Here is a 25,884-nt window from a genome sequence, read left to right on the forward strand (position 1 = left end):
CAGACAGCGCGTCGCTTTATTCAGGGATTTGTATATTCCAGCCACTTCGGGCATAAGGGGACGGGTAGCCGAGGGGAAATGAACTATCAACTGTCTTCTCCTTTGGGGTTTGAGGAAAATGGACACCCCACTCACAAGTGGAGGGGGGACGGGAGACTCGGCTGGTTCAGTCCGCATTTACATGTGTCGTCTCCGATGCAGCTCATTTGGGTACGGCTACCACCCCCTGGCAGATCGTGAACAAGGGAACACACACCCCAGGACGGAAGGAAGCTGAGGGGCGGGCAGGGCGGCTGGGTGTCAGTAGAAGCAGACAGTGTGCAGGAAGGCCCTGCCGCTCTTCTCCTCGAACTCCTGCAGCAGCTCGTCGATCTCGTTCTCCATGTCTTCAGTGTGCTGGATCTGGGGGACAGAAAAGCCACCCTGAGTGGGAGCGTCTGCCCCCCACCCCCAGCAGGCAGGTCCAGCCGCCTCTCCCTGTTCTGATGATGACCAGGGCTTCAGAGACTCCCCTGCTGCCCTGGCCAGGGTCCTGAGAACGAGGGTCCAGGGCAGCCCCGGTCCTCTGGTGCAGCCCCCCCAGGCAAAGGGGCTGGGCTCTGAGACCCAGAGGCTCAGGGCAGCTGCACCAGGGCCTGCTTCGACCTCACATGCACATGAACCACCGACCCTCCCCACTTTGCATATCAGCAAGCGACACAGTCCTTGCTGAAGTCCTCCTGCAAGGGAAGCCAGCCCGTGCTCTGCAGTGCGGCCGTCCTGTGCACTACAGGCTGTGGCCTCCACCCACGAGCCGCCACTAGTGTCCCTTCCAGTTGTGAGACCCACCAGTATGTGCAGACATGGCCAGATGCCCCTGGTGCTGATTCACTGCCCTAAAAAGAGTAGGTGCTGCCAGGGGGCAGCCTTGGGGTGGCTCCTAAGCACAACTGCCCTAGCATGCTGTGGCCAGGCTGCTCACTGACACTCATCTTGGCCGGTCTGTGAAGTGAAGAGCAGCCCCACCATGATTTTCTCTCCAGTGTAACCTGAGTGGAAGTCATGTGTGCAACTGTTGGGACGTTGTCTTCCCCTTCAGCCCTTTCTTTGGCATGATGGCTGGATCATGGGCACAACTGCTGGAGCTTCAGCAGCCACACTGGACCATGAGGCATACTGGGAACAGAAGCTCTGCTGGGCAGAGCAACAGAGCGGCACCTGGGTCCCTCACGCAGCAAACCGGTCCAGGCCTGCCTGTCTCCACCCTTCTTAGTCGATCCGCTTGTTTTGTCTTTCCATCCCTCATAGCCAATTGACCTAAACGCAGATCCCACAGGCAGAAGACAGAGTGAGACACGTGGGTTCCTCCTTGGGTGGATCTTCCTCACGTCTGAGAGGGGATGCTTTACTCTTGAGCACAGCAGCACAGGGGCTGCCAACGGCCCTGGGCTTTTCCACCGAGGGAGGATGCCCACACAGGAACCCCAAGCCCTGAGGGTGAAGCCCTCTGACATCTTTGGGGACCTGGAGGCTCCACTAGCTGTGTTTGGGGTTTTGCAAGGGAGCCTATGTCCGGAAAGGCCCTGGAGGACACACATGGCCATCTTCATGGATGCCGGACACTGAGCAGGTCACTGCACTTCTACCGACTGAACAAAGCACAGAGGTGAATTCTTAAGCCAAAGCCACTGAGTCGTTCTCCGACTTAGGGGCACATCTCTGCATTTACTTGGGTTTTGACATTTGAAGACACCTTCGCCATCAATCCAACTGTTTCACGATGAAACCCTCATATGCAGGAGTCACTGCCCTCTGGTGGGACTGCTCCTTGGGGCCCAGGGCAGGGGGCAGGAGCCAGGACGCAGGACACTCACACACTGGCAGAGTTCACAGATGAGGAATGCCCCCAGGGTGGCCTCTTCATGGTTGTCTTGGATGTCCACGTTGATGACATGCACTGGCTGGCAGGTCTCCTGCTCTCTGGAATTCAGATCTGGCCAGGACAGAATGTCAGATGTCAGAACCTCAGAAGCAGGGCACAGGAGGGCCAGTGCCTGCCCTGCTGGACTGCCCTGTTCCTCTTCAGGGAACACAATTAAGGACTCAGCATCAAACCAGGCCAAGGGGGAGCCTCATACCCGATGTGGCTGTGATCCAAGGAGACCTGATCATCAGCCTCAGCACCAGGCCCCAGTCACCCTGAGCACCAGCTGTTCTGGGGTAAAGTGCTCAGCCCCACTTACAGGCCCAGGACCCCAGACCCAGCTCATCTCACACATACTCTTCACGGGCAAAAAAGACTGAGCCGCACACAAAGCTGTCCACCTACACACAGGCGGTCTTGCTCTGATAAACAGCCAGCCAAAGGCCACAGCGCCCAACCCTAGCCATCCAGCGGCCCTCAAACACTCCTGCCTGGCCACCAAGGAGGGCCCCACAGGTCGGGACCAGGGTCCTGCCCACATCCCTCCACCTGCTGGCAGATGCTCCAGGGATCCCTCACCAGCCCTGCAGCAGGGAGCACAAACTGAGTGCCTGGGCCGGCAGGCGGCACACACGTGGGCAGCTCAGGCCTGGGGTCTCACCTTCTACCACCTGGTCGTACACTCTCTCTTCACAGGTGAGGATCAGGTCAAACAGGTCCTTGCAGTTCTGGAACCTTTCTGGCCGGGGCTTGATCCTCTTATTTCTGTCCAGCATATGTAAAATGCCATTCTGCGTGTAGCTAGATGCCAGAGTTAAGGAACTTTGGACAGACTTCTGTTCCCACGCCTTGAAGCGTGCACACCCCAGCCCGCCCAGGCACCTCTGGTGTCTGTATGGCAGCCACCCTGCGCCGCTCCCCCAGCGTCAAGGCAGTAGAGGCCCCGGGCAGCTGTTGGGGCCAGGCTACCCGAGCAGACAGGGGGGTGCTCGCCCCCAGCCCAGCAGACCTGCCTGGCCTAGAGTCCGGACACAGCAGCTTGCCTGACAGTGGCCCCTGAGGACAGAGCCTGGTGCTGTGGCCTCTCCCACACCGGAGTGTCCTTCACAACCTGCCTGCCTTTCCAGGCTTGTCCTGTGGCGTCTCCGTGCCAGCTCTGTGCTGGCTCCTGTTGAACCTAAGCCCTTCAGCAAAGACAAAGCCACCTGAACAGCCAGCCAGTCCCCAGTGCAGCTCCGCTGATGCAGGAGAAAACCTCAGCAGCAAGAAGTGGGCGTGTGGAGAAGCCCAGGACAGCGTTGAGGGCCAGGCTGGAGCAGGAGCTCAGGGGGCACACGCAGGTCCCCCAGTGACGATCTGTGCTGGGCAGGACACCCCTACCCCCGAGTCAGAAGCACCTCTCCTGGGACCCTGCAGACAGGGTCATACCCCCAACCCTGTGGCCACATCTGGCCTGGGGGCCCAGAGAGTGGCTCACCTCCCTAAAAGAGACAGTCCCGAGATGAGTCTGTGGTCTCTACGGGGCACCCGAGACCTGCGGCAAGCTCCTCATCAAGCTCTTGGACCAGCTGACTTAGGAATTGATACATTTTAATGTTTTTCCCAGATTCTAAGTCATGACAGAGCACCTAAGTTAACTCACATCGTTCACTTCCTACCTTCCTGGGTGGTGAAGAGCTGTCAGGTGGTCAGGGGAAGCGCTTCAGTGGGAAGACAGGCGGCTGTCAGCTCTGCCGCTCCCGGCCCCCTCCCCTCTCTAGCTGGGGGCAGTTTCTGTGCTCCCAGCGGGCCAGACACTGCCCAGCAGCTCCACACAAAGCGCTGCCGCCACATCTAGGCCCCTCTTCCCAGAACCTAGTCCCTCTGACACCGGGAACCAAGGTCCGACGGGGGGAGGCCCAGGGAGTGCCCCCGTGCCTGAAGCTCCAGCGTCCTGACAGCTGTGGGCCGCCTCCCGAGACTTCCCGCCCAGACCAGCACAGCTCCCTGAGTCCTCGCAGGGCTCCCTCCTCCTTTACTTAACCCTTAGTTATTTACAGGGACAAGAACAAAGGAAATTAAGATTCATGCCTGTTTAGGGATCAGACCCTACTCCTTATTAGTGTAACAGGATAGAAGGAACAGTGGCCTTTTCAGACTATTTTCTGGCAAACACTAGATGCAAAGTCAGGCCACGCCAGGAGCCTTTGAGATGAATCCACAGACCCTCCACTGAGCCAACTCACAGTGACCAGGAGTCCCACCTAAACCCCCACAGCAGCTGCAGGATGGGGGCAGTGGGGACAAGAACGCTGGGGAAGGAGAGTGACGCCACATCTCAGCAGAACGAGGGCTGGGCCACAGACAGGGAGTGTCAGATGCTGCCCACTTCAAGCATCTCGTCACAGATAATGGTCTTTTCCTTGCATGAATAAAGTGCATCAGCAGGGCCCACATGCGGCCCACCCACTCCAACATGCACTCTGTACCCAGCAAGGGCACCAGCAAAGGAGGGGTGTGGGCTGGGGGCTGCACATGGTGAGGGGTGCCAGGCCTGGGAGAGGGGTATTTGTTACCACCCAGAACCAACTGCCCCATCACATACAGGTCCTCCGGTGGCCACTGTGGTCTGGGGACAGTCACCAGCCTGCTGCCCACAGTTGGTGAAGGCCGACCTGTCTGCAAAGGTAGAAAGCCACCTCCAGACAGGAGAGCAGGCTGGGGCCTCCCTGCAGCTCGCATACCCAATGCGCTCCCTCCACCAGGCTGGGATGGGTTCAGGGCCCTGGGGACTGTGGCCCGGAGCAGCTATGCCCCGGCTCCCTGCTCAATGCAAAGGGCTCTGGCCTCACTGAGAGAGGAGAGTCCTAGCGAAGTCTCAGGCTCCAGGCAAAGCCCGCGATGCTTCCGGAAGGCCACGGAGGTGGGACGCCGCCAGTCAGGCCCTTCGGTCCAGACCCCCAAGGAGATTCCTGCCCAGGCACCCCGTGGCCCGATGCTGAGGGCTGCTGGACCCTCGTGAGCTGGCAGACGAGCAAAGAAGGCCCTGACCGGGCAGGGCACACACCGGCCATCTCACCCTGGCCCTTGGCCTGCACAGGGAGTGCATCTCCACTGCTCCTGCGGGAGGAGTCACGGGTGCCTCCCCCTGCTGTGCGGCCAGTGAGGGCCAGAGGCCCCTCACGGGTGGGCCCGGGAAGCCCCACGGTGCAGCAGTGGGGACTGTTCTGAAGCACTCAGGTTTTAACCATCTGACACAGTCTAGGCCAGGCAGCAGAGCACGTGCTCTTTGAAAACTGCCACTTTCACCTGACTACCCTGACGGACAGTGACTGCAATGGAGAATGGGGGGGACTCCATAAGGAGGGTGAATGTAATTACCACATCGTTTTTCTTGTGAAACCTTCATAAGAGTGTATATCAATACCTTAATTTTAAAATAAATAAATAAAAACTGCCACATGAACATCTGAGGGGCCTCCGGATGAAACATGGGCAAGCAGGCTCAGGAAGGGCTCCTCAGGGACCACCTGCAGGAGACGAGGAAAGGCCAGCAGCCACAGGAGACCTGCCTTCTATCTTCAAGGTCGAAGTGCAAAAGGCAAACCTGGAGAATGCAGAGCAAGCCCAGGAACCCCCGGCCAGCCCCAAGCCAGAGCCCGCACACCTGTCGCTCTGGGAGGCCACTCTTTTCCTGTGAGCCGAGACACACTAATCTGGTTTTCATTGAGGCAACTTTCAGACACCAGGTTTAACCTCAGCCACAGTTTTACCTGTGTATGGATCCTCAACAGAATGTTTTTATCTCTAAAGTGACATCCCAGAGACAGGGCTGACCTGAACCGCCTGCCCTATGGAAGCCCACAGGCAGCCAGTGACGGTCCCTCACAATGCCCGGCAGCACGTGGCACCCACTCCCCTTGCCGCCCTCCGGCCCCTGCAGACTGTCCGCAGGAGCAGGTCAGGCCAGCTGCATACAAGGGATCGGGCTGGCAGGCACGGCCTCCCAATGGATGAGGAGGGCTGCCCATGCCAGAGCCCAGGGGTGGGCCCCTGGGCCTGAGGCAGGGACGTCTCTGTGAAGGCAGGCAGAGGTTTGAGCAACGGAGCAAGGGGGAGGACGAACCAGCGAGAATCCGAAAAAGGGGCAGGATGCTCACCTTGGGGGGCATGCATGGACATGGCAGGGCGCCCCATGGCCTCATCACCACCAGGTGCCCATCCCCTTAACGAGACCCCAAGGCCCTGCCACAGGCAGAGTGCCAGCTCAGGAAGGGCACAGCTCGAGCCCCATTTCCCCAAACGCTGCCAACTGGATACAAGCAAGACAAACCCGGGTGAGGGAAGCCAGACAGGGTACACAGACCGAGCTGGTCTTCGGTGAAGCAGAGCTCAGGGGCAGGGTGGCGGGAGGGGTGCGGGGCCTGCGCCTCGGTGACACATTCTCTCCTAGCAGCCGGAAGTTGGAACCTCCCACCTAGTGCAGTGCCCGCCCACAGGGCCCAAGGATGCCTGACTCAGGTGCTGGCTGAATTGGCCCAGGACATCCTGGTGGGTAAGAACATTTCTGACCCAAGTGCCACCATGCTTGAGGCAGGGTTTCCTGCTATGCGGCCAGGGTCCTCAAGGGTGCACCAAGCCCAGAGAACCTGCTCATCCTCTTGAATCCTAAAATCCAATTTTATTGCCAATTTTAAGCTCAGTTAAACTGAAGAAACATTAAGATACAAAGCAAGAATTCTTAACAGGGCCCCAAGATTCCCAAAGGCACACTCCTGCGGCCCTGGCTGGGCCCACCCCAAGGGTCAGAGAAGACGCAGGCCCAAGGGATCGGGGAGGAGGATCGGGGAGGAGACCTGAGCTCAGTCTCATGTTCCCCAGCAGGAGACGGTGCTGCATCAGGCTGCCCCGAGACTCTCATCTGGAGGGCCTGTGCCTGGGAAGCGCTGGACAACCTCCCGGCCCCAGAACCCAGCAGGAGAGACCCCAGCTAGCAGCTGGCCTCTCTGACGCCTTCAAGAATCTATGCAGATATACGGTCAACTAATATACGATAAAGGAGCCATGGACACACAATGGGTAAATGACAGCCTCTTCAACAACTGGTGTTGGCGAAACCGGACAGCTGCATGCAAGAGAATGAAAGTGGATCACTGTCTAACCCCATACACAAAAGTAAACTCGAAATGGATCAAAGACCTGAATGTAAGTCATGAAACCATAAAACTCTTAGAAGAAAACATAGGGAAAATCTCTTGAATATAACATGAGTAACTTTTTCCTGAACGCATCTCCTTGGGTAAGGGCAACAAAGTAAAAATGAACAAGTGGGACTACATCAAGCTAAAAGGCTTCTGTACAGCAAAGGACACCATCAGCAGAACAAAAGGGCATCCTACAGCACGGGAGAACATATCTGACAAAGGGTTAACAACCAAAATATATAAAGAACTCACACGCCTCAACACCCAAAAGGAAAATAACCCAATTAAAAAATGGGTGGGGGATATGAACAGACACTTGTCCAAAGAAGAAATTCAGAAGGCCAACAGGCACATGAAAAGATGTCCCACATCGCTCATTATCAGGGAAATGCAAATAAAAACCACAATGAGATATCACCTCACACCGGTTAGGATGGCCAGCATCAAAAAGACTAAGAACAATAAATGTTGGCGAGGTTGTGGAGAAAGGGGAACCCTCCTACACTGCTGGTGGGAATGTAAACTAGTTCAACCATTGTGGAAAGCAGTATGGAGGTTCCTCAAAAAACTAAAAATAGAAATACCATTTGACGCGGGAATTCCACTGCTGGGAATTTACCCTAAGAATGCAGGAGCCCAGTTTGAAAGAGACAGATGCACCCCTATGTTTATTGCAGCACTATTTACAATAGCCAAGAAATGGAAGCAACCTACGTGTCCATCAGGAGATGAATGGATAAAGAAGAGGTGGTACATATACACAGTGGAATATTATTCAGCCATAAGAATAAAATCCTACCATTTGCAACAACATGGATGGAGCTAGAGGGTATTATGCTCAGTGAAATAAGCCTGGAAGAGAAAGACAAGTACCAAATTATTTCTCTCATTTGTGGAGTAAAACAACGAAGCAAAACTGAAGGAACAAAATAGCAGCAGACTTACAGATTCCAAGGGACTAGCAGTTACCAAAGGGGAGGGGTGGGGGAGGGAGGGCAAAGGGGATTGTGGGATATCATGATTGGTGCACATGGTATGGGGGAGTCACGGGAAAGACGGTTTAACACAGAGAAGACAAGTAGTGACTCTGTGGCATCTTAACTACACTGATGGACAGTGACTGCAATAGGGTGTTGGGGGGACTCGATAAGGGTGAATGTAGTAACCACACTGTTTTTCTTGTGAAACCTTTGTAAGAGTGTATATCAAAGATACCTTAAAAAAAAGTAACTTGAATACTCAAAAAAAAAAGAATCTATGCAGAGCCCCTGCCCGGCATGCTGACCTGCAAGTGTGAGGAGGCCCCCTTCACCCTTCATGCAGCTGGAGACGCTCGGGCACCTGCCATCCCAACCACACCAAGGGGCTGGGCGGCTCCTCAACAGGGAGGCGGGCCCCCCATCTCTGGGACAGTTGACTGAGCACCTAGCTTAAATCTCAGGATCACAATGCAGGGGAATCTCAGGATCACTTCTGCCTTCACTGCAGATGCAGCCCGGAAAGACCTGCACCTGGGCCATGCAGGGCAGCCAGGGCAGGTCACCCTGCACCTCGTGCGGGGTGGTGCCTGGCCTCTGTGTTATTGATAATCTGCAGTGACAAAATCATGTGTTCATAACGCCAACTCAGCATGTGGGACCAGGCCTCCCTGAGGACCAACCTGGGAGCCCCAGCTTCTCACCACTCGCTCTCACGGGGCAGCTGCCCGCAGCGGGACGCTGGCCGGGGGAAGGGAGAGGCTGACAGCAGCTCCTGACGCCACAGAGCTGCCGCGGCCACTCTTGCGGGCCTGAAATCAGCTAGAAGCATGTTAGATGTAGGCTGTAAATCCTATTTGTAACATCTGTGGGTGTGCCGGCAGACCATCGTTTCATATCGTTTCCAAGAGCACCCAAGTCAGGAGCAGCTGCCCCAGGCCCGGCAGCCCCTGCGCCCCAGAAACACACCTGGCTGGCACAGACCAGCAGCGCCATCACCCACAACAGGGTACTGTTGGCCTTTCCGAGCGGCTCCCAGGCGTGGGCACAGGACCCCACAGACGCACAAGGGCACCATGCTCAGTGCCAAGGCCCATGGAGCGTCTGGTTCAGAGGACCTGGGCGGGGACTGGCACATCTGTAACCAGTCAGCTCCTCCCCTTCCCCACGGGGCATAAGGGCTGGTCACGCCCTCTGCACACCTGCTCCTTGTAGCAGGCCGCTTCCAGGAAGTGCCCACTGCCCCCAGGGGTGGGCGGGCCGCTCATACGGAGGCCCAGCCACAAGGACACCACGCAGCCAGCTTCCCACACCCATCTGCACAAAGTGGCCGAGACCAGGGAGGTCGCGCTCCCCATTCCTCCAAAATAAACACTCCCCCGAAATGGTGTTTAAAAGACTGAGAGCAGGCAGACCATTTCAATCCTGCAGTCTGCTGCCTCAGCCTTCGAAAACCAGCTGGGGCAGTGCGGTCAGAAGTCAGGACCTCACGCTGGCCCCTGGGCTTCAGTGGGGGAGCCAGGTTCTGGCTTCTCTAAGTGGGCTTGATGGCAAAATACACTGTCCTGTAATATCACACTTTAGTAGGTTTTTAAATAATAAAGACGGTGGACTACCACTTGCCCAAACACAGCAAACACTGCATTTATTTCAAATTTGAAAGCTCAGAAAAAATATTTTAAATAAACTGGCTGGATAAGTAAAATGAAAATGCAGTGGGAAAAGTATCTTTAGTCTTTGTGTCTTGTCTCAGGTAGACACACACCTACCTCCCAGCTCTTTGTATCATAAAAGTTTTAACCTCAAAACAAAAAGCAAGCCCTAGATTGGAGCACTTTCATGAAAAAAATTAACTTATTTTTTAAAAACTTTTTGAAAAGAAATTCTTAAATTATGAGTTATCTGCACCACCAATCATATCTGCATAAATGGCTCAAAACGAGACTAACTCACAAACACTCCAGGAGATTGAGCCCAGGAAAGGCAGGGCTGCCGGGCCACACGCACCAGGCTTCAGCCTACACGGACGCGGGTACAACACCCAGGGCCTCATGGCCAGGCAGGAGCCGTCTGAGCTCACCTCCCAGCGGTCACTGCAAGCACTCTGAGGTCAAGGAAAAAACAGAAGATCCCTCTCACTCACTGAAACACCTGTTATTTAGTGATTTAAGGAGAAAATGAGTTGTTTACCCTGAAACTTAAGACAATCCTAAAAGGCAGGCCAAAGCACCCAGGGTAGGCCCAGCTGCCCCCACCAGTGCTCTCCATGGGCCACTGCCGAGCAGTCAGCCCCAACATCCTCGTGACCAGTCTGTGCAGGAAGCAGACAGTGGGCCTGGGAGGAGGGAGGTGGTGCATATGCCCAAGCCGGGCACTGAGCCCCCACAGGTTCCCATGGGACAGGCCTGAGTAGAGTGGCCGGGTGACGAGGCAAAGGATGCACAGGGCAGGAGCTATCCAGCCACCAGAGGTACCACACACGCCCAGGGCGCCCAGGGCCCCCAGGGCCCGGCATTTTACTTTAGGGGTAATGGGGAGGGCTGACATGTCCCAAGGGGTGCTGGGATGGCAGCTGTGTCCTCACACACACATCAGGGGAAAGGCCAGGGCAGATTCAGCAGCTACAGGTAATGCCACGATGCAGGCAGGTGCCACTTGTGTAGCATCCAAGGAGCCAGCCCTCGAAGACCACGTGTCCTTGTGACCAGCAGGGGAAGCCCCTCCTTCACTGACGTGAGCCATGCAGCTCAGACCTGCTCTGGGCACAGGGAGAGGCTGGCCCCTGGAAAAGGGCTTTGCAGAGACACCCTTGTGAGTCCCTGTCTTAGAGGCAGTAAAATGGAGGCGACGGTGCTAGGGGTCCCCATGTGGACAGCCAAGCCAAGGGCACTGCAAACGCACAGCTCAGGCAGGATACCCCGATGCCCAACCACTCACAGCGGGCGTGTCACTGCCCAGTCCACGTGGCCAAAGCAGCGACCCCACAGGGCTCCCTCTGCAGGCACTCTGCCCCAGAAAGTCTGGAGGGAAAGCCTGATCTGTCCGTGGGCTGTGGGGGCCACAGACCCATGCCCGTGGTTCAGCCCGTGTCACCCTGCAATCTCCCTCTCTCCAGCCACGCAGCAGGCCCTCCCCTGGCCGAGTGCCCATCCAGCCTCCCCCATAACCCCGCAGCTCATCGCAGCTCACCTGGGTCGCCACCAGCCAGCCCTCCAGCGCCAACGATGCACCAAGGCCACCTGGGAGTGTCCACTTGGGGGACAAGGGCAAAGGGAGTCACACTTGTAAACCACAGATAAGCACATCAAGTACGACTGAGAACCACGAGGCCACCTGCCTGCCCCTGACCAGGAGGGAAACAACGCCTGCACCCATGATGGGTACAGGGGACGCCCCTCAAAGGGCACCCAGCCCAACCCATGTTTCACGGCACAGCACCACAGCACAGACACAGGTGCTTCACACGACCACGCCTGGGGCTGGCTGCAGAGGACACCCGCATGTGGCACACAGGGGCCTCACATGACCACCTGTGCCCAGCGGTGGATGGTCTGACCTGTCCCCACCCTACAGGGAGGGGAGAGCTGACTGCGAGGCAGTGCTGGGCAGTGGGTGGGTTTGGGAGGTGGCCCTGGAGCTGTCAAGCGTCAGCACAAGGACACAGCCCACCAGCCCTCAGCCAGAGCCCCTGACTCCCTGGGGGGGAGAGAAAGGCACAAGGCAGCTGGCTCTAAGTGTGGGAGCCTTGGTCCCCTCTGAGACCAAGTACGCCAGAAGCTTTTGAACTAGGACTTCTTTATATGGAGAAATCAATTCATTTTCAGTATCAAAGCAGCAGGCTGCGCAAACGAGAACCTGGAAGGAAGATTCGAAGTCATTGCTGAGGGCTGCTGGCACCCCACCTGTGGCTGCCCCGGCGGGAGGCTCGGCAGCCAACAGCTCTGGCCGGGGCCACAGGGACCTCACGCTGACCTTGTCTGACATCGGCGTCTCAGCCCAGGGCATGCACTTCACACAGGGGCACAGTCAGCTGGCTCCATCACGCCAGACCCACGAGTGGGCCCAGCCACGGGCGTGGCCAGCCGGCGTCTGACTGGATGAGGCGAACACCTTAGGTGCTCTCCTCCGCCTCATCCGGAACATCTTAGGCCATGTTTGCATTGCAAGCTTGAGTGCTTTTCTAAACCACAGTCTGCGTATCAGCGAAATTGAACGAGAGCTCTTCCGGAGATCAGTGCCGGCCAGGGTCAGGTCCTGCAGAAGCAGGGAGTGCCCCCACGGCCTTGAGCATGGTGGGCAGGCAGGCCCCAGGCCAGGCAGGCAACTGGGAGCGTCAGTGAGGCCAGCGCACCAGCACACACTGGCAGCGGGACACTTGGGAGCAGAACCCAGGACCAGTGGATTCGTGCAAGCTCTGAGTTGGACTCAAGAATATTCCCAGGGCAGCGCCAGCGACAGGCAGCTGTGTCCACCCCACCAAGCACAGCCTGAGAAATCGACATGCTTGCAGCACAGAGTCCAACGAGACCCAAAGAACCAGGCTCTGTAGTCAGAGTGGACCTGGCAGAGGCCTCGGGGCTGCTGCCCCCACCAGCCCTGCACGAGGGAGGCCAGGAGGCTGTGGGACTCACAACCTTAGAAATCCTATTTTTACTTTTTAAACCAAGACAAGAAAAGTCACAGTGAAGAAGTGGCTACAAAGTAATCCAAAGCCTAAAAGTCAAGGCAACCTAGAGAAAGAGAACAGGGACGAGGAGCTAAAAATAATCTGAGCCCCAAAGACGATGAACTTCACGGCACCCACAAGAGTCAGAAAAGCCAGATGCAGGCTTAGGTGCTCACTTCCTGAACATGCGCACAAAGTTGGCACCCAGGAGTCACTGCACGTGAACTTCATCAGTGTTCAGGGAGCAACTGCCGGCACCAAACCTCATACTAACTATAGTGAGAGCTACACGTTTACCTTTCTAAGACACGTGGTTCTGCAATTCACAAGGCAATCACCTACTGAAAGACTTCACGTGGGCATCTGACTTAAAGATGGCCCTTGGTGGCCTCTCGAAGCCCCAGCCAACCTCTCCTGCTGTAGTGCCTACCCTGCCTGACGCGCCCCTCGGCCTGGCAACAACATTCATCAGGTGGCAGATCAGCCATTCCTACACTGAAAAACATAGCTCCTTTTTCCCGAAAGGAGTGCCAAGCGGGCTGAGGGTGCAGCTGCAGGTGCCCCTCAACTGAGATGGAAGGAGCACCCTGGGAAGACGTATGGACACCTACTCTGACAGAACACGAAGAATATCTGGAAGCCTCCACCACTTGACCAGTGAGCAATGCTCAAACCCACATGCAAAACACTGTTTAAAGCTGCTCTGTGCTCAAAATGACTCCAAAGCAAAGGGAAGGGAAAATTAAGATCAAGGGGGAAAAGCATACACTTAAAAACAGTTGCATGCACGCTATCACACGGGCGAGCCCTGAAAACATGCAGAGCGGGAGAAGCCAGTCAGGGAAGATCCATGTTACAGGACCCCACGCACGTGGCACGTCAGGGAGGCAGATCCAGACAGAAGGCAGAGCAGCAGCTGCTGGGGCAGGGCAGCCAGCATCCTAGGGGTGGGGAAGCCGCTGTGAAATCGAGGTGCCCAGGGTGCACTGCTGGGAGCACAAGATGGCATGGTGAGACCTTGTCTAGAACACGGGCAGCTCCCAACAGAAGCTGGAAGACATTCTTACTTGTCTGTGGGGGTCAAGTGACCTTGGGTTTCCGGCACTACTGGTAGGTTAATTCCAAATGTAACCAGTCCAGTCCAGAGCTACTAACTAGCTTAGTTTTAGTTTAACAAGGTTTGCACTGCCTCCCATGGCCTCCCCGGCCCCACTGCCCTCCTGACTTCCCAGGCCAGGTTCCACAGGGACCTCAGGTCAGCACGTGGTCATACAAATGTCACCGAGCCAGAAGCAGGAGTCTTGATCCTTCCAGGACTGCACCTCCTCTCAGACAGAAAACCAAAACCAAACCATCTACATATAACCAAATGTCTAAGGAATAAAGGGCTTCAGCACTACAGGCCTCCACTGCCACGAGGCCCCACGCAGCTTCCTGCTTGTCCTACGTCCGTCCTCAGCAGTCCCGGGAGGCGCGCACCTGGGGAATGCAGGACCCAATCCTCACCACCAGGCTACTCAGCCTCAACCCCCAGGTCTGCCTGACTAAGCACTTCCCACTGGGGCCAGATGGGAACCCCCATTACTAATCAAGCACCCCAACCCATGTAATCAGGGCACCTCCCACGCTGGGCACACAGCTGATGCTAGGCCACTGCCATCACTCACTGTACCCACATGCACAGAAGACCCGTGCCCCTGGCCCCGTGCTGTCCTGCCAGTGCCCAAAGCGACCCCCAGGGTGCTCTCCCTTACGGACCAAGGGCTGTGCCCAGGCAGAGCCAAGCGCCAGGTGCGTGCTGCTCTGCCCCCCCTGCCGCCTCCACGCAAGTGAAGACAGGGAGCCAACAGATCCCTCCCAGAGCTCGCAGGCGTGTCTCCTCCTCAGGGTTCTCGGGGCGCGAATGCTGCTGCTACAGGGGGCGCAACGCCCCCAGCCGCCCTCACAGCTTCCTGCGTGTAGCCCGAGCAGGGGTGCACACATGCAGCTACCCTCCACACTGCAGACTTCCTGGGGAGACACGCTGGACAGTCACCTGCAAGGGAGTCTCAGTTCTGAGAAGCTAGTCTCTGCTCCTCGGTTTACAACTACCAGGGACACACTCATTAAGGTCCTTCTGGATGTGGTCTTGTGAAATGTAGGGAGTGTTGCCCATTCCTAGAAACAGGAAGGTCACAGTCAGCTCTGAAGTGAGGGCCCAATTTACAACAACTGAGAGGGTTTGAACACATGCATTACCATCCGCCATCACCAATTCTCTTCTGGAATAAGAGTTTAAAAATGAACAGTGCTAACTGAAGAATAATCTTCAAAACCAGATGGGGTTTCGAGACAGGCTTGACAACACAGAGTGTGTAACACAAGTGACAAAGCCCAGAGCTGACCACAACCTTTTCCAGGGAAAGGGCCATGCTATTAGAGATCCCCTGCAAGGCCGCGGGCAGCTCTCATGACAGAGAAGTTCAGGGCGTCCGCCTTTCTGAGATGCTGCATCTTGGCAAGCCAGAGCCTGGCCTTCCTTCTTGGCCAAGGATGTGAGCAGAGGACGTCACTGCAGCACAGGGACCAGGACACAGCTGAGGGGGGGCACACCAGAGATGCTCGGGGAGTTTTCCCAATGCAGGTTGTGGGGGTTATGGGAAGTGGACAGGTGGCTGGTGTACTCGGCGATCTCTGACAAGAGCCCTGGGCCTGCTGCCCAGAGGGCTGGCTCTGGTGGGCCGCGAGTCCTGGACTCCCAGGATCCCTGTGCCACAGTGACCAACCACCCGTGATGACCCAGACCCTCCCACACGCCTGGCTGTGGCACTTCTCCCCCCAGCCCCCAGCTTCCTAACAGTAGTGGGGGTGGGGGTATGAGGGCAGAAAATACGACGCAAGGTGTATTTTCAAGTTTTGCTAGAATGACCTTTGGGGCTTGGAGCCACTCCTGGCTACCTAATTAATCTACAGTGATATTTGTAGTTTATTAAAAATAGAAGTGCCAAGGTGAAGATCGCCTTCCATTTGGGGTCTCTCCCTTCGGCTGGGACTACGCTCGGGCTCCACCCTGAGATCCACACACCACACACCACTCACGGTAAGAAAGCAGCCCAGGACTTTAAGTGGCGCAAGTGATCACGAAGCGCCCTGATCAAAACCGTCTTACCATCACACAACTTGGTATCAGTCATAAACATCTACTAAAAAACCACCTTTCTTCCACATGAGTCCTAAGAGCAGACCGGGCTCTGCTGTCTCTCAAGTCATCTGCTTCTGACTCGCCTGCTCTGGGAGCACACTCAGCCTTATAACTGAACAGACCCTCTAGACATCACCAGTGTGTGAAGCAGCCCACCTGCATGAGTCTCAGGGCACACGCACACACACGCACATACCTACCTTCAAAGGAAAGGGGTGGGCAGCCCTGAGTGTGAAAAGCAATATGATCCTGTGGTTCCCACTCCCTCATCTAAGCTGCTGTTTAGCACCACGTCCAAACCTTTCCCTGACTTTGTCTGTATGGTCCTCACGCCTATGTCTGCAGGCCCCACACGTCCACTGTACGTATCGCATGCGCTGAGACTCAGCGTTATCCACCTGCCTCACGTGAGGTCCCTAAGCTGGAGGCTGGAGGGACGCACACACTCCAGGTCCCAGGCACACCTGCCAGGACAACCACAGTGGGGCTGTAAACGCCACCTGCGGGGATACAGTTCTTTGTCTTTCCTAAGGAGATCGTTGTACATCTGATCGTATGTGGTTTTGAAATCGTAAACATTTGGCTTGTCAGGAGCTGGCCCTGGAAGCTTCACATGGGTTCCCGTTCCAAAGGACCGGACACTGAATCCTCGTTTGCTGAAAGACACAAAGGAAGAGAATCACAACTGGATTAAGTAACGCACAAAATTCCAAAAATAAGGGCTATGAAACGGGAAACTAACAAATGGAGAAACTTTGATGATAGGTATGAGAAGATGTTTTTAAATTAACTTCAAATATTTTATTTACAAATTTTAAAAAATCCTGCAGCACATTACACGAAAGCTGGATGAAAACAATCAAAACCTAAGATCCTTTAATCTACAGTTACAAGGCCAAGTCTGAGCACTGCAGCAGTTAGTAGTGAACGAGGACAGGCTGACACGTGCTATTCAGGAAGATTTCACCTAGAACATTTCTGTCATCTGACCCCCGTCCCAGCCTGTGTAGGATTAGGGTTCACAAGATCACTATTGTCCGATTCCTCTGGGCCTCGAGGGCCAAGGACAGACGCTCCACAGATGTGAGTCAGAGACAGACAAGAGAACTAAGCAAATATGTGTCCTAATAAACTGAAGGAGGCCAAGAAACAGTGTCCACATAACCAGGAATGTGTGTGAAATGCAGCCACAGGGGTGACAATTTACACGCTAAGAAAATGTCATCTCAAAATGAACTCTCCTGTTGTCAGGTCCCAAAGCTCTGTCATCACTGAGGACCACGCTATGGCCAGTTGCCGACACGTTATGTGAGAAAGTCTCATAACTTGTGCTCTTTCAAACCCATGGTCAAGAGAAGTAAAAATTTTAAGTATTTAAAAGTGTCTGAGTAAAATGGGCTTCTCACCACAGCTTTACGTTTAGAAACCACAACATCTCTGCCTTTGGACTCGGAAAGAACACGGGCCCACGGGTATCCCCCTCCTCCTTAGAGGCCCACTCGCTCTGAACCGCTGCTGGTGACCGGCTCAAACTTTCGTCTATTTTTTATTGCAGCTCAGGGGATGTCCGGCCATATCTGGAAACACTTCTGGGTGTCACAACTGGGCAATGCCACTGGCGTCCAGGGGCCAAAGAGGCTGCTGGGCACCATATGACGCACAGGGTGGCCCCAAGCTGAAGCACCCAGCCCACCTGCCACCAGCGCCAAGGACACCCGTAAGAGCCCTTACCGAGCGCGTGACCCCCCAAGGGGCAAAGGCATGAGCACCACAGTCCCAAGGAGGGGATGGGGGTTCTCACAGAGATGAGAATCTCAGGAACAAGTTCAAAAGGTCTGCCCACGGGTCAGCTTTCTCCACTGCAGTGTCAGCACCGCGCAGGAGGGCGCGGTCCCTGTGGCTCAGTGCTGTGTCCCTGGCACACGGTAGGCACACAGTGAGTACCTGCCGAGTGGTGAACACACACCAGTCTTATGACAGGGGTTTCTCACTAGGATGGCACAGCTTCACGTGACTGCTAAGCCTCAGGAGGAGAGCTTGGCACCTTGCAAGTGGAAACCTTGTCACCTCCAAGCCACCACTGCCCTCCAGAACTCCATCCCACGGGACATGCACAGGCACCTGCCTTCAGCCCTGAAGCCCGTTACGGCAGCCCTGACTAACCACAGAAGATGAGGGTCAGCCTGAATGCCACCAGCATAAGGCACTTCCTGCCGCCAGGAAAGGGTGTGGGTCGCCCGGTATGCTGGAATGTCCTAGAATCATCGTGAAAAACACGAAGAGTGGAAACACACCCAGACCGTCACAGCACAGGGACCCACGAGGGGCTATGCCCCAGGGGCAGACTGTGCCACCTCACCTGGCACCTGCACAAAGTGTCAAGTGAGCACACATCAAAAAAGTAAGCCCCTGAAGTCCCGAGCTATGCAACCAGACCCCCAGGATGTCACCCAAGGACACGGTGTGACAGCGGAGACCAACAACAGGTAAACTAAGGCCTGCGTCACCCAAACCATAGAATAAACCTGAAGACAATCAACATCTCCCAAGCTTGCCCCAATCCCAGATGCCAATCAAAGTGGGCAAGGAAGTGAGGACTCAGCCATGGCTGCAGGCACAGTGCCCGGGCACACTGCACACCTCAACTCACCTGCCCTCTGAGGAAGGAACCCGATCCGAACCTATTTCCTCACCAAGTCAGATGAAGTGCAGTGAAAAAGCCCCTCCTGTCTAAGCACCAGCACGCCTGTGATGAAGGCCATCGCACAACAGCTCAGGGAGACGAGCTCCTGTCCAAACACCGATGGGCACCACTCCCTGCCCCACTGTGGGGGCGGCTGGGGCAGCCATGTCCATGCAGAACAGCAAGCAGGGGCTAGGTCACAACCACAAGGACTCCAGGACACAAGATGGCCTCACAGATGTCACTATTCACAAGAAACACCCTGAAACAAGCAGCTGATCCTTAGAGTTCCAAATTGCTTCCCCCAGCAAATGCCCCACAGGGCTGGCACCCCACCTCACCCCAGTAGCTTAAACACTGCTAAAATATGAATGACACCTTTCATCAAGGGGAAAGGAACTCACTCCTGAAGCCTGCCCTGGGCCCACAGTGCACCTCTCGGCGGTCCCTTGGAATTCCTGTGCGACCCGAGAGGACACAGGTGCCCAGAGGTGCCACACCAAGAGTCCTGGATGCTAGTGGGCAGGCATCACCGTCACGCCACCCACGTTCAGCAGTGGGTTCACCTGAGGGTGTGGAGCTGCTCACACATCCAAATCCTGAGGGCCCAGCACCCGAATGACAAGGAGCTGCCTCTCTGGCCAGCAGGGGCGGCAAGGTGGTGTGCTGTGAAAAAGCACGAGCCCACGGAAACAAGATCCCCAATGACGTGACTTGGAGCTGAGGCTAGCGGTGCCCAAGCAAAAGGGAAGGAGGTCCCAGCAGAGGTCCCGGCTCAGAACTGAACTTTCAGGAGTTTTCCTGTGCAGTTTTATGTAATTGTAGCCAAAATGCTTATGTGGCAGGCCCGGGTGTGGCAACAGTGCTGGAGGACAGAACAAGACGGCTGTGGAGAGCGCCACAAGCCCACGGGCCCCGAGGGAGCAGGAGGTGACACGGAGGGCGGCAGTGACACTGAGGTGGGCTGACGGGTACCTAGAGCCACTGTGTGGGCCTGCTGATGACCTGCACGCTCTTCCCACAGGCCCTTGGAGGCAGCCCTGATGCTTTAAAGCAAGTCATCTGAAAGCAAATAATAAGTGAACTGGGTATGGGAGGGAGGGAGGACCTTTTAGGGTCAGAGTAAGAAACGGCCAGGCTGCCTTTCTTATGTGACCCATCAGCCTCTGTTCCGAGAGGGGTTCCAAAAACCCTCTGGGCAACAACAAAAAAGCAAAGGCTTCTCATGTGAAACAATTCATTTAGACACAGTTCATTCACCACTTTCAAAAAATAAGTTTTTTAAAAACTTCATTCTGGTCGTTCCATTGAGGCCTTAGCCATAATTAAAGAATGTATTAAAAGGAGCCCAAGTTTTAAAATTAAAATTTATTAAAATGAGGCACGCACAGCTGCACTTGAATATGCCTTAGTTTAGCCAACAGCAGCGAAGGGAATCATCAAATCCCTGGTGGCTGTTTCAGAAATGACCACGACTACCATTACTGGTGGCAGGCTTGCCGCCCATCTGACTGTATAGGATTTATGGGGCTGTGTGCTGGGGCACAGCAGAGACCAGACAGACCCACATACCACTCTCCTCAGGTACTTCAGAGGGGGGACAAAATAAGCAAGACCGCGCAGGGCAGCGAGCAGCACAATTGGTGTGTGTGGGGGGGAGCGCCACAGAGACCTCAACAGGACCCCGGAGGTTTCAGGCTGGGACAGGGCAGGCATGCCCCCAAAAGCTGCCCACAGGGTTCCAGGGGCCACCAGATGGAGAGCTCCTGGTGCAGGGCCTCACACCCTGCATCCCAGTGGGTGGCCAAGTCTAAATGGCTTGGTGATACCACCTGGCAAGGCCCAGCCCCATCGCTCAAGGTGGGGTCTGAGGCCTGCATTAGGTGTCCAACTGGAACATTCCCCTTTCTACTCTGTCCATATTCCTAAAAGTAAATCACCCCATAGATGGTCCAACCCTCCAACTGGCTGGCTGATCCTTAGCCAGCCTTCCAGGTGGACGACTGCAGGGTCCTTGAGAGGCTGGGAGGGGCTCCTACTGGAGGAATCCCTCATCAGAAATGTCCAGGGACCTGCCGCCCTCTCCTCAGTCCTCCCCAGCTTTCTGAAATGTTTATCTAGGATATTAAAAATAAAATGGAACAGTCTGTTCTTCCTCCAAGAAATGTTCCCAAGTGATAAAAAAGGCTAATTAGCAGCAGAAGCCCTGCTTCTTTTAAGCTGATGCAGCTGACACACACCCCATCTTGTGCTGTGTCAACAGTGCAGTGTGACAATTTGTTTCTTACATAAAGGAACCGAATGCTATGAAAACATTCCTGGCGACCAAAAGGCCCTCTTGAGGGCCGACTACTTCACATGTCAGACCAACCTTCCAGACTAGCATTTGTCAAGTCTCTTCACAAGTACCAGAAAACTACCACAAAGAACCTATCAAAAGATCTTAAATTCTGGGGAACAGAATTGTTTCAATTGTTCTCCCAAAGGCTAAAGATAAAATAATAATGTTAAAATGAACATCAAAAAAGATTGTAAGAGAACGTTTAATTAACAGCATGGGCTATATTTTTCCTATTTTCTGTTGTGTGGTTATTCACCTAATTTAAAGCATTACTTTGGTTGAGACTATTCTTGTTTTTTGACTACCTACACTATTTATATATTGAAGAAACAAGAGTTTTATGGTGGCGAAGACTAGTCTGACTAGACCCACTGCTGACCTTTTGAAAACACTGCCCAGAAGTTGGACAGAATGCACTTACAACCCTAAATCAGATTTACCACAGGGAAATAATCAGCTGGATTTAAGGTACTCTTCTGAAATGGTAACATTCCAATAAAGTTTGTCATCACCAGCAAAATGTGGGCCTAAACACGCCCTGATAAACGTCTGCTAGGGCTATTTTATTCTTGCCTTCCTGCAAGGCCAAGACTTTGGACGTATAAGACCATGCACTGCACCTGTGACAAGTGTGCCACTATTATGGGCACGTCAGCGCCCGAGATGACCCTCCACCAGGCCTGCTCCTCCTCAGCCCTGGCTTCTCACTACTCGTTGCTGGCCTCCCCACGTGGCACCCTCCGAGCAGCAGCAGCGCAGAGCAGGCCCTTAGCAACTGGAACTGCAGATGGCCCAGTGACATGCTTCCTTCGGGGTTCAACACTAAGTGATCCTAAGCAAGAATGTCTTACTACCCACGTGAACCTGCTGGCCCATCCCCCCTCTCAGGGCTGCACCTGTTTTCAGCTACAAAGGAGGCTGGAGAAGATGGTCCTCAATGAAGGAAGAAGGGTTCAGCTTCCTTGGAGCGGACACGATGCAGTCTCCCAGTTTTGTCTTAATGTTCACAGAAATCTGCTTCCATCCATCCTCCTGGTCTCAGTTCTGCCAAGTCCTTTCACCTACCACAGTTCCCCAGTTTCCTCTCTTCAAGTGCACCCCAAATCAAACAGCCAAAGGGGCTGCAGGGCACAGCTGACAATCCCTCCCTTGTAAAGGACACAGGCTTCTGGATGAGTTTGAGCAGGGAGGGGTTTGGCACAGGACTGGCTGCTGTGTCAAGCCACCTAGGTTCAAATCCTCTTCCAGCACAGACCAGCTGTGGCCGCACAACCTCAGGCAGCCCTGAGATGTGTTCCATCTGGGGGAGGAGATCTGTGTACCTCCATCCCCAGGTGGCTTGGGGTCCATATGCTCTAGTCATCACATTAAGGTCTGAGTGCCCCACACAGGACCTCAGAGACTCTGACGCACTCCCCACACTAGCTCCCTCTCCAGCACGTGGAGCTTCAGTTCTGTCACCCATCAATCAAGGCCAGAGCCCCTTGTATCCAAATCCTTGCCATCACTTATGAGCCAAGACTTCCTGCTTTTTCTATGCTCTTCCATACCATTTTTCTATGCTTTTCACATCATCTTTAAGGCCTAAGTCTGTAAGTCTGACTTTCATAAACTCTCCTGGTATTGTCTGGTCACCTGTGTAAGTGTGGACATCCTAAGACTTGGGAGGATGAACTCAGAGGGCGTGGCACAGACGGGCTCAAGCAACTGTAACTTAGTTCAGCAATATACAGAAGTCCTTTAAGACTTGTTTTGAGTCCTATGATTAAAAATATAACTTCCAAAAATCAACATGCCACTTACCATCTACAAGACAGTTTGGAACAAAAAAAATTAGGTAACTGGCTCCAAACAGAAATCTGAATCAGTGAATGCAAAGAGCAGGAGCCTCTGTGGAAACACATCACAGTCTTCAAACACGCCCAAAACCTTAATGGCTCCTGGGAAACAATTCAGTCTCCAAAGATCCAAAACGATCCAGGGAACATGACTAGCTCCAGAAAATGCCAACATTTACTACTACTTGCATTTGACTTGTCAGAAAAATACAATCTAGGCTGAATTTTCAGTAAGGCAAAAATAAAAGGGTCTCAGTGATAAACTATATACTGTGCATATGTGATTAACTGCATTCCTTGTGTTTCATTTCACTTTTCCTCTGCAGTTTTATATAGTTGTAGCCAAACCAAATATACAATCTTGCCACTTATTCTGCCTCTCATACCGTATTTCTATGCTTTTCACATCACCTTTAAGGCCTAAGTCTGTAATAAGTCTGACTTTCATAAACTCTCCTGGTTGTAAGAGAAAACCATTATATGAATTTCTTACAGATGCTTTTAAACCCTGTCTATAATCCAAATAAAGGCAGAAATAGTTTTCAAAAGTAAAAATGACATGAAAAGTTGTTCAACCTCGATCACAATTTTAAAACTAAAACACTGAGATCATTTTCTTGCCCTAGCAGCATGAAAAGATGAAAAGAATGCCCAGATTGTGAGGAAATGGAAATTCTATAAACTGGCCTGTAAGCAGTCTGCCAAAACATATGAAATGTAAAAACATGCCTACTTTCTGACTCAGCAATTCTACCTCTAGGAATTTATGCCAAGGAAATGACCAGAAAAGTGTGCAAAGATACAAGAATGCTGGCTGGCACTGTAAGGCTGAAAAATAGAAAACAGCCCACATGTGTACTGGGGGGAATGGTTACCGAATCAACTGCTACAAGGGCTGCCTGGGTCACGGTGGGGTCATAACCACCGCCATTACTCAACACGGGCAGATGCTTTCAAATTCAATGTCAAAGTGTAAACAGAAATGAGTATGGAAATCAACACTGAGCTGTGCTCACACGTGAAGAGATCACAGAACAGTGCTCTGATCTTCTGTGTGTGTACAAAAACACGGATGCATAAGTGGCCCTTCAAGTGAACTTCTTTTATGTAGTTTTAGTGATAATTTTTCTAACAAGAAAATACTATTTCAATAAAGTAAACACGCCCCGAAGCAGACGTTTCAGAAAGCCTAGAGTCACCCTCACATAAGTTAATAGGTCATCCCAAACAGACCTCCTTTTGCCCTCATTCTGCATCTTTGGAATCAATTTGAAAGACAATAAAACGGGTCAAAGCACACTTAAGAATTATGACTTGGTGATTACTGAGGGGCTCTTCAGCACTCCCCCACCACCCCTTTCCACGGGAAACCCAATGCTATGCCAGCTACAGCCACTTTTAACTCAAGAAGTACTTACCATCTTCTAGTGTTTGTCCCAGGGAAGTATCAGATAGGCCTAACTTTGAAACTGATTTCATTAACAAAGTTGCTACAAGTCATTTAAAAACATTTCCTTTTGTTAGATTTCACCCCAGCTGTGTTAGGCAGATATGGCATAAGAGCTTAAGCCAAGTCTCCCCAACAGAGCCACTTGTGCTCTAACTGAAGATGCTGCATTTTATTTTCCTTTAGTTTTTCAGGACTGTGGACCTTGCATTCCTTTGCTTAAATATACCACACTTTAATGACTCAGGAACATATACATTCAGTCTGGGGATCAGATCCAGTGCAATACAATTTTAACACATTCTCTATTTCCGAAACAACTTTATAGCTTAAAAAGTTCCCTTTTAAAAACAAGCTTCCCATGGATATGTTAGGTTCAAAACATACATTACAAAAAAATGGCATTAACCGAATACTGTGGACAGTGGGGTAGATGTTGGGAAGAATTAACTCATAGCATATTGTGGACACTTGACACTTCCAGCTTCATTAAAAAATAAGAGGTTCAGGGAATTCTAATAATCCCAAATTACTAAGAAGAGACAAAGCTGGACTGTTACAACAAGAGAAGGAGCTACTGTTGTCCTTTTATGTTCGCATATGGATGCTTCGGAGAAAAGGCAGTTTCAACTTTGTTTACTACCAAAGTTCACGTGTACACTAAGGCCAGTTTCATTTTGTTAAGTGATTTTGAACGAAAAAACTACATTGAACGGGAATAAACTTTAACACGTATGATACCAGAGTCACAAATTAGTACTGACACTGTAAGTGCCAAGCCGAACTCACGTGGAGTCCGAAAATTACCGACCGCAGGCTTTCAGGGGAAGGGGAGATTTTTCTTATGAGACTTGAAAATACAGATAGGGGCAAATACAGATTCATGAAGTTAACAAGATAGGCCGCTTCCGTTTTTTAAAGACTTGTTCTATCTTGAGATTTGTTGTGCAAGTCTTCCAGCAGATGATAACGACGACACACCCTGGAGTGACAAGCAGTCGTTGTCCACTACAGTCTCGTGGACCCTCACGGAGATCTTACCGTCCCACTTGTGAGCATTTTGCAGGGGCCCCGATACTGTCAGATGCACAGACACGCGTTTGTAGTGGATGCAAACAGCATCAGCCTTTCGGGTTTAATGGGAGCTTTGAGATTTCCGCGACCCGGGAACCCTTCGGCTCAGAACCTAAACTTTCCCGCGACGCTAAGCCCACTGAGCGTCGTCCACTCTCGCTGGGCTCGGCCCCGGAGCCAATGAGCCCCGCCGTCCAGCAACGGTCGGGTGCGGGGCCGGGGGAACAGCCAGTCGGCCGGCGTCCGACGGGGCGCGCCGGGCCCAGACGGAGGCCCCAACTACCTGAGGATGTTGTGCGCCTCCATGCTCCGGTTCTGGTTGCTCGAGCACACCACCGCCACCCGCAGCGGCGACGACGGCATGGCGGCGCCGCACCGTCCGCGACGCTGCCACTCCGGGACCCCCACCCGGCCGCGGCGCGGGCAAAATGGCGACCGCAACGCCCGGAAGTCATGACGCGGAAGCGGGGGCGTCGCCAACGTAGCGCGTCGGAACGCGCGGCCGGGCGTGCGCTCGGCGTCCCGCAGGCCTGCCACGCCCGCCTAGAGCGCCCGGCCGCAGGCGAAAGGGAGCCCCGGGCCGGCAGGCGA

General features: G+C 53.7%; 1 protein-coding gene across 1 annotated transcript; it reads right to left on the minus strand.

The window, feature by feature from the left end:
* On the minus strand, window positions 1–25,876 carry SSU72 (SSU72 homolog, RNA polymerase II CTD phosphatase). Its single transcript, XM_036882647.2, has 5 exons — window positions 25,577–25,876; window positions 16,423–16,566; window positions 2,565–2,704; window positions 1,854–1,972; window positions 1–402 (listed from the first exon to the last, which is right to left on the minus strand). Exons 1-5 carry the CDS (start codon window positions 25,654–25,656, stop codon window positions 301–303), a joined length of 585 nt encoding a protein of 194 aa, XP_036738542.1. The 5' UTR covers window positions 25,657–25,876; the 3' UTR covers window positions 1–300.
* Window positions 25,877–25,884: the final 8 nt, after the last annotated feature.

Source organism: Manis pentadactyla, chromosome 4 (genome assembly GCF_030020395.1).
Source record: "Manis pentadactyla isolate mManPen7 chromosome 4, mManPen7.hap1, whole genome shotgun sequence".
Lineage (NCBI taxonomy): Eukaryota > Metazoa > Chordata > Mammalia > Pholidota > Manidae > Manis > Manis pentadactyla.